At 49.8% G+C, this 16,428-nt stretch overlaps 1 protein-coding gene across 13 annotated transcripts in view; it reads right to left on the bottom strand.

Annotated features, from left to right (window-relative positions):
* Positions 1-16,428, bottom strand: part of Cit (citron rho-interacting serine/threonine kinase) — a 179,907-nt gene that overhangs the window by 17,825 nt on the left and 145,654 nt on the right. For 9 of the 13 annotated variants that reach the window (XM_052755142.1, XM_052755143.1, XM_052755147.1 and 6 more), the window contains 12 exons: positions 12,814-12,954; positions 12,141-12,248; positions 10,161-10,323; positions 9,720-9,884; positions 6,770-6,907; positions 6,071-6,251; positions 5,813-5,904; positions 5,017-5,121; positions 4,616-4,785; positions 3,370-3,450; positions 3,081-3,216; positions 105-244 (listed from right to left, as the gene is read on the bottom strand). In XM_052755142.1, the coding sequence (XP_052611102.1) occupies positions 105-244; positions 3,081-3,216; positions 3,370-3,450; positions 4,616-4,785; positions 5,017-5,121; positions 5,813-5,904; positions 6,071-6,251; positions 6,770-6,907; positions 9,720-9,884; positions 10,161-10,323; positions 12,141-12,248; positions 12,814-12,954 (1,620 nt within the window). The remainder of the gene's footprint in view (positions 1-104; positions 245-3,080; positions 3,217-3,369; positions 3,451-4,615; positions 4,786-5,016; positions 5,122-5,812; positions 5,905-6,070; positions 6,252-6,769; positions 6,908-9,719; positions 9,885-10,160; positions 10,324-12,140; positions 12,249-12,813; positions 12,955-16,428) is intronic. The other 4 variants (XM_052755144.1, XM_052755145.1, XM_052755148.1 and 1 more) reach the window with 1 other exon arrangement.

Genomic DNA, 16,428 nt, shown 5'->3' with positions numbered 1-16,428 from the left:
GCAAGTTTGGTGGGCAGAGGAGCAGGGTTGATTTCCAGAACAGTCCATCAGCAAAGGCCTTAAGGGGTGGGGTGGGGTGGGGTGGGGTGGGGGGCGGGGTTTACCTTGCCAGCAGCAAACAAGTGACAGCCTTTGACGGCTTCAAATACATTGGGGGAGATGTCGGGCTGGGCAGGAAGGTGGGACTGTGCCAAGGACTGCTTCACTTTCTTCACATCCACCAGACAGAGGGCCCGCTCCTCCCCTGAGAGGAAAGGAACAGCTGTGGTCAGCAGGAGGCCCATAAACGAAGACACCCAACACAACTAGACTAGACTAGAAAGCACAGGCGCTATGTGGACGAACTAGGGAGTGCCTCTTATCCAAGATGAGCAGGGCAGAAGGGGCTTCTGAGTTTGGAACATCTGCATCTACAATGAAAGACCCTGAGGACAAGGCCCGAGCCCACATACAAAATTCCTTTGTGTTTCATAAACCTCTTATAGCCTAAAGTTAACTTTATACAGAAGTGTGGAGAAAGGGGGTGTGTCCTGAATTTTGACAGAGACCAGTCAAATGAGATCATGCAGGGAATTTTCCATCAGTAGCACCATGGTGATACCTGAAGTTTCAGACAGCGGGAAGTTTTTGGATGTTCTGACAAGGGACATACTTGACCGGTATACACACTCATCATCTGGGCCCGTGCTTTAGATCGGAAATGAAAAGCAGCTGATTTCTCGGTTCAGATTCTTGGGGGAATGGGGTAATTTTGCAGGCATAAAACTGAAGAATGGTAACTGAATTTCAGACATGCTCCCAGAACAGGGAAGAAAGAATGTGTTAGGGAGCCATGAAGGGGTCCAACTATTCACATGCGTCCATCCTGTGAGAGACAAAGGGACGGACGAGAACCAAGCAGGATGTGGTAGTTTGCACTTGTAATCCCCACACTCAGGAGGGGCATGCAGGAGGACCACAAGTTCAGGGTCACTCTCAAGCTATATAAAAAGTTCAAGGCCAGCCTGAGACACCTATCTCAACTTTTTTTTTTTTTCAAGACAAGGTTTAAGCCAGATGGTGGCAGTGAACACTTTTAATCCCAGGATTTGAAAGGCAGAGGCAGGCAGATCTCTGTGAGTTCGAGGCCAGCCTAGTCTACAGAGTGAGTTCCAGGATAGTCAAGGCTACATGGCAAGACCCTGTCTCAGGGTGGGCGAGGCAGGGGACACAACAAGGTTTCTCTGTGTAACAGCCCTGGCTATCCTGGCTATCTGTAGACGAGGCTGCCTGCCTCTGCCTCCTGAGAGCTGGGATTAAAGGCATGTGCCACCATGCCTGGCTACCTATGTCAAAAATTAAAATAATAAATAAAATTCCTGTTAACAGCAATGAGGTTAAAAAGATTTTTGCCACTGACGTGTAACAGAATGACCCCAGCTCACAGGTTCATATGCTGACAGACTTGGTTGGGGACATACCTGCCATTAACTCAAATGGTTAAAAAAAAAAAAAAAAAAAAAAATTGTATGTGCAGAGAGGAAAGAAGTGTAAAAACTGTTGGAGAGTGTGAATCCAGAGGAAGGGTCTGAGCATTTATAAACTTAAGTAGGGTCTTGTAGTAGCCACGTCACGATCATGTACAGGAGGCAAGTGTGGTGATATTTTATTTGTGCCTTAATAAATAAAGCTTGCCTGGAGATCAGAGGAAAAGGGCCAGCCATTATAAGTAAACAAAGAAGTCAGGCAGCACATGCCCTTAATCCCTTAGCAGGCAGGGTCTCTGTGTTTTTTTTTTTTTTGGTTTTTTCGAGACAGGGTTTCTCTGTGTAGCTTTGCACCTTTTCCTGGAACTCACTTGGTAGCCCAGGCTGGCCTCGAACTCACAGAGATCCGCCTGGCTCTGCCTCCCGAGTGCTGGGATTAAAGGCGTGTGCCACCACCGCCCGGCGGTCTCTGTGTGTTTAAGGCCACACTAGGGAACAGAGCCAAGCATGGTGACACACGCCTTTAATCCCAGTACCAACCATAGAGACCTGGAGGTCTGTACAGACAGACAGAAAGTGACAGAGCTGTGTAGGAAGAGGAAGTGATGTAGCTGGGCTAGGAGAGCCCATGAGAGAACAGAACAGAAAAGGCATGTAAACCTGAGTACACAGGAAGAAGCTCTCTCTGGAGGCTGTGGAGTTGGTAGGTGAGGTTAGCTCGTGGTTTTTCCTAATCCTCTGATCTGTCTCTCGGGCTTTAACCTAAATTTCTGGCTCCGTGTTTTTTGTTCATTAAGACCATTTAGAAATTCACCTACAGGCAAGCTCTCAGGAGGTCATGGCCCACAAGGGGGCTGAGGCCCAGCAGGATAAAATATTCCCAGAATTCCTATGCTTGGGAAAGAGAAGGATCAGGAGTCCAAGGCCAGCCTGGGCTACACGAGACCCTATCTAAAAAAGAAAAAGTTTGCCTTTAAGCAGTCTTTGAGGCCATGGGCACTGTATATATACATACATACATACATACATACACACATATACACACACACACACACACACACACACACACACACACACACACACACACACCTGCAGGCAAACACACACATACAATTAAACAAACAAAGAGGTAGGTCCGGGGTCTAATGGGAGGTCTTGAGTTTCCGAAGGCAGCTCCCAAGAGTTCATGAGAGGTCTTGTAAAGGAGCCAGCCTGGCCCTGTCCATCGCTCCTGTATGGTGATAGTCTACTGATTCCCAGCATGCTCCTGGCCATGCTATCCTCATGAGGTGGTGCAGCCAAGGGGAAGTTCTCACCAAGTCAGCACAATGCCATTTGGGCTTTTGAGCCTCCAGAACTGTGGGGTAAACAAATCTCTTTTCTTCATCAGCAGCCTGGTCGCAGGCGTTTCATTACAGCAATGGAGGCTAATTCAGCATCCTCCACTTGGCATAACAGCACTGTGTTCCTTGAGAGTGTCCAAATTAAACTGGACACTGACAGGGCACCAAATGTGGACAAAGGGTTCATCGGCTGAGGCATCAACAGAGACCCACACTCAGCTCTCCACGTGCTGTAAAAGTCAACAAAGAGGCTGTGCGCCCGGCCTCCCACCTGCTATCATAAGCAGCTTCTCCAGGTCCTTGATGATGTAAATTTGGAAGACCGATCCAATTCCTGGGATGTGGGTTAAGGAGTTTTTCAAGACATTCAGTGCATAGAGCCCTTCCTCGGTGCCCACCAGCACCACCTGCCAGGGCAGAAGTCCGGAGACAGAGTATAAGCCACGTGACCACAATCATCGCTGTGCTTCACAACAACAAAGCCATTGCCTTCCCCTCCCCATGCACCCTGACAGTGCGTGACCATGGCCAGCCACTGTGACGGTGCCCAGGCAATGTACCTGGTCGCTGAAGGGTAGGGTACAGTTCATGTCAAGCCGGTCATCACCTTCCAGTTTCAGCAGAGAGTTTCCAAGTAATTTCTTTCCATATGTAAAAGGAAAACAGAAAAGAGGAGACAGAGCGAGTTCAAACTGTCTACAACCAAACCATCCAGAGAGATAGAAATTTAAAGTCAGGTTCAAAAGCATACCCTGGACCAGAGCCTCATGTACGCCAGGCCAAGTACCTGACCACTGAGCCATAACCCCCAAGCTCTGGCCCCACCTTCTGTCTGAAACCCCAGTGGCAAAACGGGTGTTATCGGTTTTTCCAGGGCAGCTGTTAATTAGCTTCAGAGTCTCAACTCTGCACAGACACACACCAGTGGGTGACGCATGCACGCACGCACGCACGCACGCACAGAAAGTTAATCTGCAACAGGAAGTAACGTAAAGCCACGGAGGGTTATCAAGCCGTTAGGAAGACCCCTTCCCCACCTCAGCTGCAGCACAGACACAAGCACGGGTGCCCAGAGCCAGCCAAGCTTCTCTTTACCTCAACCCACACAGGCTGCCGCTCATAGGAAGTACAGTCTCGTGCCTATTGTATACACATTAACGTACATTTCAGCAGAAGGCTCGTGTGTGGAAAGAAACACAAATTCATCTAAACGAGCCTCTTCAGGAGGCCCATGGTTAATGTTCCCACTGCTAAGTGTCTGAAAAGTGCTGTTTGGTCTTTGGCAGAGCACACGCCAATGAGGAGTGAGCACTGTCTGCATCCGGGAATGTTCCGGGAGGAGTGATGCCATCAGGGCACGCCGATGTTTCCAATGTCTTAGGATAAGTGGGATTTCAGACCTGCCTACCAGAGACCGGTGCGGCAGAGGCAGCTGGAGAGGCTGTGAACAGCTTCCTGGAGTGCAGGAGCTCACTGGCAGACTCGTGTCTGCTTTGTGGTTCACAGTCAGAGGGCCTGGAACTCAAGGACCTCACTGAGTGAACGGGAAGGCTAGTCCAGGCAGACTCCACAGCTTCCCCTGCCCGGCTGGGCTGCTGAGGGAGACGCAGAAGTCCCTACCCAGCTGCTGCCTACAGCCTGCACCTTCGACACCACAAAGCTAGTCCTGACCCTAGCTGTAGCCATCGGCCCACAGACAGGGCAGGAGGGAACCCCAGCCCGGCAGTGGGATTCCCAACATTACATGCCCACAGCCACACACTCCACAAAGAGAAGCACCGCCTCCACGGTCATGGTCATACTCACAGCATCAGCTTCGGCCTTTTCCCTAGAAACTCTCCCACCTGCGACGACAGATTCTAAGGCGGTGACCCAGCGCTGTTTGTCAGGAAAGCTGGGTGCTAGCAAGTACAGGGTCCTCCCAGGCCAGCAGGTAGTATGTGGGTGAGACTCCATCTTCAGTATGTATGGGACATCTAGAAGATTTCGGGGAGCATGAGATTGGCCATGGATGCCTCCCCCACACTCCCCGACAGGGATGATGTCACGGCATCGGAATCCCGCCAAACCCTGCAACTCCAGTTCCCGCTAAGATGGGGGACTGGACGGAGATCTAGGCAGAGCAAACTGCCACGTCTCATCCTGCCCCTCTCAATTTGTCAAACCCAGCCCACCTCTGGGGCGGGGCTCTTCTGGATCCCACTCACCTGCTTTGGCTGTATTTGCAAGTTCAGAAGCACCAACGGCACCATGAATAGATACGTCCCCGTCGGGAAGGCACAGCTCAAATTCTTCCACCGGCCTCTGTCCAGCTTGGTGCAAAGAGGAAGGGCGGAAGGGAAAACAAAAGAACAGGACCAAGAACGAGAGAAGAGAGAGAAGAGGGAGAGGAGGGGAGGGGAGAGAGAGGTGGGGAGGGGAGGGGAGGGGAGGTAGGGAGGGGAGGGGATGGAAGAGAAAAGGTGGGGAGGGGAGAGGAGGGAAGAGGAGGGAAGTGGGGGAGGAAAGATGGGAGGGGAGTGGGGGTGAGGGAAGAAGGGAGGGGAGAAGAGAGGGGAAGGAGAGGAGAGGATGTGAAGAAGCGCACAAGGACAAAGAAGGAAATGAGGTGCAGACAAGGCAGAGAGGGGAGATAAAAAAAATAAGGCGTGTCAGATGAGGGGCACAGTCAACTCTGGTGACGATGAGGATTTATGGGTTAGCTGACTGAGGCGGAAGTTCTCTGGTGTGTTAGCAGGTGGAATCTTCGGGGCAGCACCCTGCGGGTTCTTCAAGGGGGAGACCTATAGATTGAGTATCGCACCAATAACCTTTAGAGAAGTCATCTGGCTCTTAACTTTGAAAAATGGGAAAGCAGAGAAGGCTTGTGAGGCAGGCCAAAAAAAAAAAAATAATAATAATTAATAAATAAAACCAAAAACTAAAAAACAAAGCCTTCACGCCAACCCTGGAAGGTCTGGGTTAGCCGCGTGCAATGATATTCCCCCTGAATCATTAATTTACCTTCTCTGGCTTCATTGTCATAGATGAGGACTTTTGACCCCTCCAAGACAATGTACTTCCTGTCCCAGCCTTGCTGTCCTCGCTTATTATTCCTGGGAAAAGAAAGACGGGCCAGGAAAATGTCAGAAGAGGCAGGCTGAAGCAAGACTGGAGGGGCTTCCTCAAAAAGACACCTCCCTAGAAGATGTGGGGGGTGGAAATGGCTGCCGGCCCCCAGGCCAGCCCTTGCCTGAGCCCAGGCCCCCCCTACAACGGTACCTGGGCACTTTCATCCACCCTTCCAGGTGCAAGCCGCTGCTGGGCTCCTTGCTCTGGAGACCCGGGGAGTTCATCTTGTCCCGGCAGAAGGCCTCGGTGAAGTGTACGGCATATTCGGCAGGCAGGCCACAGGTGGCCGGCAAGCAGGTAGAGCACTTGGGATGGCACATCACCTGACATTCTAGGGGAGAGCGATGAACAACCTCAAGACCCGCTCAGCGGTGGGGCTTGGTCAGCTGGGCCGCGGGCTCCTCCACCCCCAGGAAGACCACACGGGGAGCTGGGCGCACAGGTCATCCCTATGCTTTCCCAGGTGCCCGGGGAAACAGGGCGGCTGCCCTCGACCCAGCTTTCCTGGCTCCAACCTAGGCTGCCCACGGGAGCTGCGTACAGGAACAGGTTTGCACGTTCAGTTCGGGGGGGGGTGGGGGGAGACGGGGGGACAGGACTAGCCTGACACAAAGGGGCTGGAAATTCACAAAGATGGAAGCATTCCACATGTCGACTTGGAAGTCGTGTGCTGAAGCCGCCATGTGGAACTGCTTTAACGAGGGGAAAATAGCGTCCCCCCCATTGAAGTGGAAAGCTCTGGCAACAAATGTATGACGTGACAGTTTCAAACATCACCTCCACCTAATAGGTTTTACAGATGGAGACAGAGGCGGGTGCCCGGAACAGACGCCTGGTCGCTGCTCTTACCGAGACATTTGGATGCCTGGCGTCCAAAGTGCACGGTATCCAGGCACACGGCGCACTTGGTGGCCCGCATGTTCAGTCCCACGTGAAATCGGTGAGGGATGTTGTGATGCATACGCTCCTTGAGACGCCGACTAAATTCTGAAGGGAAAAAATTGTTCATTCAAAGTGGAAAGGGTGTCTGCGGGACGGGAGAAAGAGTCTCTGGTTAGGGTTTGTGCTGAGCACCTATCAGAGCTCTTACAACCCAGTGCTTAGGCTAGATAGTTCCCCAAAGAGGAAAAATGGCCCCAAAGTACCTGAAAAGACTCGAGGCGTCATTAGACTTTAGGAAAAATGCAAATTAAAACCACAGCAAGGTGCCGTGTTGCAGAATTGTCTAGAATCCAGAAAGGGAAACCGGGGTTGAAGAGGATGTGGAGAAATGGCATCCTCTGCACTTTCCAGTGAGGACAGAAAATGGTCCAGCTACTTTGGGACCCGGTTAGACATTTCCTCAAAAAGTTATACAAAGAATACAATACGGACATTACCCTAGCAGTTCCACTTCTAGCTTTATGCCCAAGAGGACAGAAACACACACACATACACCCACAACTGCGTGTTGCTCACAGCGGCTCAACTTACGGCAGCCAAAAAGCAGAAATAACTCAAGCACCCCTCAGTAGCGCAATGGGTAAGGTGCACCACCCCAAACAATGAAACATTACATAGCCATGTAAAGAAAAGAAATGCGGTCGTGATGTGTGCTACAAGGTAGATGGAGCCCAAAAACATCATGTTCTGGAAAATAAGCCAGTCACAAAGGGCTGCAGGTAGTATGATCCCATTCATTTGAAAGACCTAGGAAAGCAAATCCACAGAGAAATAAAGTAGATTAGTGGTTGGCAGGGGTGGGGAGAGGGAGAAACAAGGAACATCTGTTGACAGAGTTCAGCAGTTGTTTGGTTTCAGGGGTGTCCTGAAGTTAGTATGATGATGATCAGACAAGGCTTTGAGCATACTGAAAACCCTAAGTTGTACATTGTAAGTAGGTGATTTCTAGAGCCTGTGAATTACATCTTCATCAAGCTGTTCAATCAGGAATCATAAAATTATTATAGCCACTGCACATGCATCTATGTATGAGACAGTGAGACCTCTGTGACCTGATAATTACTTTATTTAAGAACACATTCCCGGTAGAAAGCTGACTGTACGATGGCACCCGTGTTTGTGAACATTTTGGAGGGGGTGACTATTGCTGTGTGAGACAGGGTCTCATTATGCAGCCAGTTCCTGGCTGGCCTGGAACTCATTCATTATGTAAACCAGGCTGGCCTCAAACTCACAGAGATTTGCCTGCCTCTGCCTCTGCTTCCTGAAAGCTGGGACTAAAGGTGTTCACCACTAGCCCAGTCCTAAAAATGCTTATTAACTGATTACTTGTAAATATTTAGTTGTGAAAGCATGTATCTAATGCTTTTCATGGGACTCAGTTGAAAAGTAATAATTATGAACCGCAGAATTATTTTCTTATTAAGTACTGTCTGAAGAATTCTTTGACGCCCAGCTTTTTCATGAATGACCTTTTGTTCGAAACTTTTTACGTCTGAAGAACTGACTCTTACATTTCTATTGCGGTCTGTTAAATTAATAAGGCTGACTTCGCCAACCCCCCCCCCCCCCCACGTGTGCTGGATCTCCCTCAACAGTGACCTGGTGAGAGGCAACCTTATACAGAGGAAAGCTCAGAATAATACACCGTGAGCTCTGCTCTGCTGGGGTCTCTGTACCATGCCACCAATGCACAGGGATGGATACCCAGAGGGCGCCACACACACCCGGGAGGGACATGGGGAAGCACAGTGCTCGGAGGACAGTTGCAGGACATTTGTCAACGAACAGGTGGCCAAGGAACAGTTCTCTCCTATCTGAATGACTTAGAGTTAAACATTCTGACCAAGGGCTCCTATAAACACAGCAACGAGAAGGCACCTTGGTCCCTAAGACCACAGCCACAAGACAACGTCATCAAAACTCACAACCTGGAGAAGATTGACGGTGAAGCCAGGATACTGAACGACAACTCTACTCTGCTCCCCCAAGGCTCCCCAAACCATTTTCTTCACCCTTTTTAAAAAGTCCTTTTTCATCTCTGCGTGATATGCTACTTTTGAGACCACAAAGAAAACCCTTTACCCCGTCAGTGGTCATAGCAACTGGACGCAAGTCGGTCCCATTTGAATGAAGCGCCCATGACCTTTTAACCACTGATTCATTTCCTAAGAAGTCACCCCCCAGCCACTCCTGGAGGTACAAGATGTCCTGTAAGGTGCATGTGGCAGTAAGGGCAGGTCTCCCATAGGAGGGAACTCAGCTACCCACACCATGGGGACTGTGCAGTTCTTTGCCAGAGGGAAGCTCTAACGCACTAATGTACAAAATGAGCAGAGGCAGACTGCAGTGTCCGGGACAGTGTCAGTAAGATTTTTTTTTAAAGTGGACCTAAGAAACACAGGTTAATTTTCCCATGTTCACTGTCGTAGCCCTGGCTGGTCTGAAACTCACGGAGATCTACCTGCCTATGCCTCCTGGGAGCTGGGATTAAAGGTGTGCGCCACGATGCTGACTTGTGTTCTTGAAATATATTCATATCATGGGACACTATGTTATAGAGATAACAGTAGCTACTCTGGAAAATACAATGGCTGACCCTGGGTAACAGACAAGGAAGGAGACTTTTAGCAGTGTCACACTGGAGTCCTGAGGACAGACTTCCATGTCTGCACTGGGTTAGGTCTGTCTGGCCACATGGTTCCCTCTGCCATGCTGAGATGCAGTGAGATCCCCTTGGAGATGCTGGCCCCACACTCTTGGATTTCTCAGCCAAATAAACTTCTTTTCTTTATAAACTACCCTGTTTCAGATGTTTTGTTACAACAGCAGAAAACAGACTTCAACATGAGCATACCCTCTGGGGTCGATGACTCCTTCCTGCGGCTGGATGGTGGGGCGAGCAGGCTCATGGCACTGGGTTGGTGCTCGGGCGACCGTACGATGGCAGACATGGCAATCTGCTGCCTCGCAGTGGCTGGCGTGGACGGGTGTGGGTGGTCCGTGGCTTTGCGGTGGGCAGCTGCAGAGACACCACAGAGCCTTTCAGTGGACTCAGCTACCTGGTGGACCAGACTAAGAAGGTTACCCATGGCTCTCTTTCAAGGACCAGAGACCAAAAGGGCAGGGGTTGTGCTAACTCAGCCACACTGAGGAGGCTGGAAAATTCAGACTTGGGACACATCTGGAATGACAATGCACGGGCCGCAAACAGATGCTGAACTAGCCTTGGCCAGACTCATGGGGGAAAGGTCTTCGGGCCGGTCCGTAGTTTGGAGGGCTTCCCAAGAGCTCCTACCTTCCTCCCGGGCAGACCGGAGCTCAATGCGGGTCTTCTGAAGGGCTTCCTCCAGCTCTGCACAGCGCGCCTTCTCCTTCTCCAGGGCCAGCTTCAGTTCATTGTACTGGAGAGGAACCTGTGTGGGCAAAGCAGGGTCCTCTTTCCGTCGACTAAATAAACCCTAGCAATGGAAACAGAGATATCTCCTAACTCCTAGAAACTGGCACTGGACCCAAGCTAAAGGAGAGCTGACTCAGGAGGAGCAAGCCACCGAGGCCAGGCACATACTCACTGTAAGTGTGTTTGGGGAAAAGGACATGTGAAGGGGGGGGAGGGGAGGCTGAGCCTCAGCCCGTTCCAGTCCGCTGGAAAAAAAAAAAAAAGAGGGGGGTGCGGAAGTTTTCGCCGAGAGGGTTAAAGATGCTTCAACGGCTACCACCTCTTCCTTTAGCATTCCCAAGACAGGAGTGTCACTTCCCGAGAGTCTTTGCCCCTCAAAAAACGCAATCAGGTTGGATGGAGGATGGAGCTGGGAGAGATGGCTATGGTTCAGAGGTCGCTCTTGCCTTTGAACTTGTCTCATGGTGCTCGGTGACAAGACACGGGGAAGGGGTGGGGGGGTTTTTGTATTTTTTTAAAAAGAAAGCAAAATTTGAAAATGAATGATAAAATGATATCAAAACAAGGGGCTTACTAAAAAAGAAAAATACCAACAGAAACATTTACTGTACACAAAAGAGAAAAAAAGGAATCACGCGTCTGACATAAAAAAAAAAAGTAAAAGAAAACCAAAGGCAAACACCCTAACTACATCAATGACATGACAAGAGTCGCTGCTAAAATTAAACAAACAAAAAAAAGATTAAATATCATGAGCATAGCAAATATGGTAACATGGTATGCAAGAAAACCCGCCTGTGGCCAGCACTTCGCAAGAGGCAGCCTTGGAACACCGCACTCACCCCTCAGCAGTAAAGGTGACATGGAAGACGGACGCCCATCAAGGGCATCGGTCCTTCACTCCCTTCTTCTGGCTATTCCAGTCAAGCCCTGCCCTTTAAAACTGCTGCCATGGCCACTACAGTGTGCTAAGACCCTTGGGAGGAAACTGCCAAGACCCTTAGAGACCTTCTGGGACTCGGAATACTTGGCCAACCTCGGATAAGCTCTTCAGCCATTGGGGAAGGCATGGACAGGGCTTATTTACACAAAGCAATCGTCACACAGGAATCTTCACATACTCCGGCCATAGCGAACTGCCCCCAGGACCCCAGACTGGGACTGGGACCTAGGGCATCGTATGTCACAGCTGGTTTCTCACTCGGTGTTTCATTTATTCGTTACAATTTAAAGCAGAGAGTGTAGGGCCGGTGAAGGCAAGGCTGTCGGTTTTAACCAGGTTGTTTCAACCTCCTGTATCCCAGTTAGTCATTTAACAGCTGGGGCGAGGCAGGCTTGGGAGGGCACACCTGAAATCCCAGCACTCAGAAGGCAAAATGATTGTGAGTTCAAGTCCAGCCTGAGCTATGGAGCAAAATTCCGTCTTGAAAAAGTTCAAAGAATAAAGCTAAGCAAAAGCACTGGACTAGATCACCCTGGAGGCCTGACCCAGAGTCCCAGATATGTGACCTGCTAAACTCCCAGAAGCCAATTACACATGGCCTTACCCACATGAGTGTCCTAGACACATGACCTTTGAACCTAAAATTCCACCTACCCATAAGCCTTTTTCTCAGCAGATGACTTGCTCCATCCGAGCTTCTCTGCAGGAGCCAAAGAAAGCATCCTACCCCGAGCAGAGCGGCTTGCTAGTCCTGATCAATAGCTCCCTTTGATAAAGGCTACTCGGCTTACATTCGGATCCAATGCCCCACCCGGAAGAGACAGAACTGCATGTTTTTCTTCTGTTCGTACGACTAGTTATGGCAGTGGTGCCCACACAGTCGTGGGTGATGGAGCAAGACCGTCTCGCTCCTGCTGCCCAGCGCTGTAACTCACCTTTTTCTTTTTAGCCGGTTGGTCCATTTTGGCTTGCAAAAAGTCAATGAGTTTGGTTTGTTGAGAGATGGTGCCTTCCATCTTCACCTTCTCATGGGAATAGAGGACCTGAAATCCATGGAAACAAAGAGGGCCTCAGAGCTGGACGGAAGTGGACGTCGGAATCTGGTGGGTAACTATTCAATCCCAATTTTACGGTAAGGAGGGGGTGGGTGGGAACATGGGGCCAGCACGATGGCTCAGTGGGTAAAGATGCCCTGCCACCACACCTGTTATCTGAGATGGATCCTAGGACCCACCCGGAAGAAGAAGGAGAGAACTGACTTCCACGGCTGTTCTCTGACCTCACACACAACCTATGGCATATTTCCCAAATAAACAAACAACCAGCAGGTATATGAAGAGTAAAAATACAAATGGGTAATTATGGGATTCAGATTGCGGATACTAATGGAGAGATCTTTCAATTTCAAAGAACGCTTGAAATTTCTCATAATTGGATGTTGGAGAAACACACGCAGCATACAAACAAAAGACGCTAACAACCGCACAGGGGTGGGGGAGAGGAGCGAGAGGAGGAGAGGGAAGGAGGGAATGACAGGGAGGAGAGGGAGGAAGGAGATGGAGGAGGAGGAGGCAGCAGCCGTCCGCAGCGCCCCCTGCTGGCCCTCACCTGAATGTTTTCCAGCTGATACTCCAGGTCGCTCCTTTCAGTCTTGAGCAGATCTGCCCGGTCCAGAGCCTCCTGCAGCCCTTGCGTCAGGCGGAAGATGTGGTTCTTCTGCAGGTCCATCTGCTGCTGCAGCTTGGCTTGCTGGTGGGTGGGGCAGAGGGGGTGATAAGAGGCTTGAGACCGCGCCGAGGACCACCTCCTTCCCACGGTGGTTCCCATTCCCCAGCCAATTTCAGGTGTGACACGGGATGTTCCCTTGTCAAAGCACCTCCTTCCAGAATCACTGGTTGTTTTCTCTTCCAAGTCAGGAGGGCATAGCTAAAAAAGAAGTTTCTAGGACCTTCTGGAGGCCACATGCCTGTAATCTCACATTGCAAGGTAACAGGAAGTCCAGAACTGCCCACTCTGTGCTACCAAGGAAACCATTTTGGTACCTCAGAGCAAAAATCCAGAGTTGACAACAAAGCAATGACAATCAGCTCCATTTGTCCCACTCGGGAGTGTCTGGGACCTCAATGAGTGCCCGGGAAAGCCACTGGACAGGCTGTGTGGTGTGCACAAAGCCAATCACATCAGCCCGACTTCAGGATTGCACTCGAGTACATAAATAGCCACAACTAGAGGACACATTTCCGCAGCGCAGGGACAAAGAAGAACCTAGCTATGCAATAGGAATTGGTAAAACCCAAAGGAAAAAAAAAATAAGGTTCATATATCGGAGATCGTTGGTGTTGAAAAAGCTCTCTAATCTTTACAGTGTTAAGCCGAGCGGCCCCTTCCTAGAATGCGCTCCATCCGGAGAGATGATGCTTGGCTTCATCTAACCTCCGGCAGTCACTCAACCAGTCAAGAGGTCCCACAGGCCCTCTTCCTCATGGTCTAGACGCTGCAGAACGAGGGAAAGCAAACGAAGAAAGCAAAGTGAAGAACATCCTGGCAGCTTTCCAACAGTTCCAGGCAGACGCCACAGTCCTCAACCCCAGCAGAACGGGAGCTGCAAGGGCCTCAGACTGGATGGCTCTTGCCCTCGAGGTTCTCTGCTTTCGGCCTGCGTTTACTTCGCATTTCTGTGGCCGCAACTGCAAGAGGCATCGAACCTGGACCCTGCACTCGTCTAGATCCTGGCTTAAATCCCTCCTCGCGTTGCCCTGCCCAGCCTTGGCTTCTTCCGAAGGGGTGTAAGACCCTGCCTCCCTGAGTGACAAGCTGAACACAGTGCCCATCATACAGTAAGTGCCTGATGTTGGCAGTCTCTGTCTGTCCTTCCTCCTTCTCCCCTTCCAGTTCAGTGCTCTCACACTTTCCCATCGGCCTTTTCTCCCAACCCGGCCACACTTATTATGCAAGACGGCTAAACTTAATGGTCAGCTTGATGGAGAGGAGATTCATGAAGCGTATCTGAGTGTTCCTGATGAATGCCCAGGGCACTTAGATCTTAGGTCTCTGGCCTAATGAGCCCCTTGATGGATTCACAGTATGACAGTGGTCCTACTGGGAGATGTTGACTGGTAGGAGGTGTGGCCTCCTTGGAAGACATCTGTCACTGGGGACCGTATCTTCCCCTGAGCTCCCCTCTTTCTCCTGCTCTACACTGCCTGGCTGCCTTGGCGCGCATCCTCCAAACCCTCCCCTGATAGAGACGGACGGTTCTGAAGCCGTGAGCTACAATAAATACTTCCTCCTGCCAGTTGCTTCTGTCATGTATTTTACCAGAACAAAGAGAAAAGTAACGGCTGAAGTGCATCACTTGGAATTTCTAAAATAAACCAGAGTCAAACAACAACACAAAGAAGAAAGCAGTTAAGATATTGCTTGAAGGGCAGTTCCAGTGCCTTAAAATCCAAGGGCTTTCCTTCCTTCATTTCTTCCACTGTCTGGGGACAACATTAATTAGCAAGCAGGAACCAGGGAAACATGTCACGGGCACAGTGGTCTATTTGGTGACAGCTGGACCAAAAATACTTCTCCATTGGCTCTCCAAGAAATCGGCTGTTTATTTACTGTCATAAAACTGATGTGTGGACTCTATGAAACGTTATTCAAGGCATCTACCTGCTGCCCAGAGAGACACAGAGGGAGCTGTGTTTGTGGGCCAGAGTTCCCCGTATATGAGTGTGGGCCAAAGTTGGGGATGTGCTTAGACCTGTCCAACAGTATTATGAGAGCGACAAGAAACTGGGGGGGTGACGCAGGGAACTAGGGACAGAAGTGGAGCGTGAGCAATCGCGGTGAACAGGAAGGAAAAGCTGGGCAGGGTGGCATTTTTAAAACGCCAGCTGAATAAATACGGGGCACAGAGGTGTTTAAGAACAAACTTTGTGGGCAGACAGGTGTAATTTCGTAGGTTAATTGAGTGTCAATGGCTTGATTACTCCAAGAGCCAAGTAACCGTCGGGGTTTGCTGAGCCCAAGGGAGAGGTGGAAATGCTCCCCTACGCACAAACCACACACAGACCACGCAGACAGCACGCAGGTGTCCTGCAGGGTTCCCGCAAGGACGGCACAAACAAATTCATGTATAGTCCTGAGTAAGACACCTGGCTCAGGATAACTGTGTTAGTGAGGGACGTTTGTTCCTGAGTGTGTGTATAGGTTTTGTTTTTTGACTTGTTTTTGTTTTGTGTGGGTAGGCTTTTATTTTTTCTTTTAGACTGTTGGGGATTGAACCCGGGCCCTTGCACACAATAGGCAACCAATCACTCAATCAGTCAGGCTACATTCCCCCAGCCCCTAGTTTATTAATCAAATAATTTAGGGCTGGAAAGACAGCTCGGTAGTTAAGAGTTCTTGCTGAATCCTGTCTCAAAAAAGAAAACAAAACAAAAAGTTTTTGCTGTTCATCCAGAGGACTCAAATTCTGTTTCCAGCACCCATGTCAGCTCAACACGTCCTGTAACTCTAGTTTCAGGGATCCAATGCCCTCTCTGGCTCCCGCAGGCAACCATACACATGTGGACACACAAATACACATATATAAAAGTAAATTTGACTGTTAACATTAATCCTGATATCACACTAGCTTTAAAGTACTTGACAGTTACACGCTTTTCTCTTTTTTATAAGAAAGGACTTTCTAGGAATTAGAGTTGCTAGAAAATAGGATATGATGTCCACATTCACTGCAATATGCTGGTAGAGGTTCCACAAGGCCTGCCTGTGAGAAGTGCTGGGGAAGGGCCCTTCCACCCTGTGTAGGTCATGAATCTTAACCAATGAGCAAATGGACATTCATCTCGGGCTTGACTCCCAAGGGACTGAAGTGAGACAAAGAGCCCTTGTAAAACCTGTCAGGGGAAGTTAGCCATGAGAGGAATTTGGGGCTGGATGACATGAAAAACTCCTAAATCTGAGACCACATCTGTCTCTTGTCAAAGTCTCTGTCCCTGTAGAGACAATCCTTTGGTTGGGGCCAAACTTACGAAGCACAGGCCACAACCCAGGATCCCAACCATGTTTTGGACAGTAACGGTAATTCTTTTTGGCCTTATAATGGTTTTCGATGGTGTGTGAATTCCATCTCAAATCAATGTTGCCCAGACATCTAATCAAACATCTATCTATCCATGAGATGCAGACTGGGAAACTGGAAATGTTCTCCTAAGTCAGAAGTGAGAA

Source organism: Peromyscus californicus, unplaced genomic scaffold (assembly GCF_007827085.1).
Source record: "Peromyscus californicus insignis strain IS unplaced genomic scaffold, ASM782708v3 Scaffold_2__1_contigs__length_46816999, whole genome shotgun sequence".
In the NCBI taxonomy this organism is placed as follows: domain Eukaryota; kingdom Metazoa; phylum Chordata; class Mammalia; order Rodentia; family Cricetidae; genus Peromyscus; species Peromyscus californicus.
Note: the sequence above shows the minus strand (reverse complement) of the source record. Positions and strands in the feature narration are given on the sequence as shown.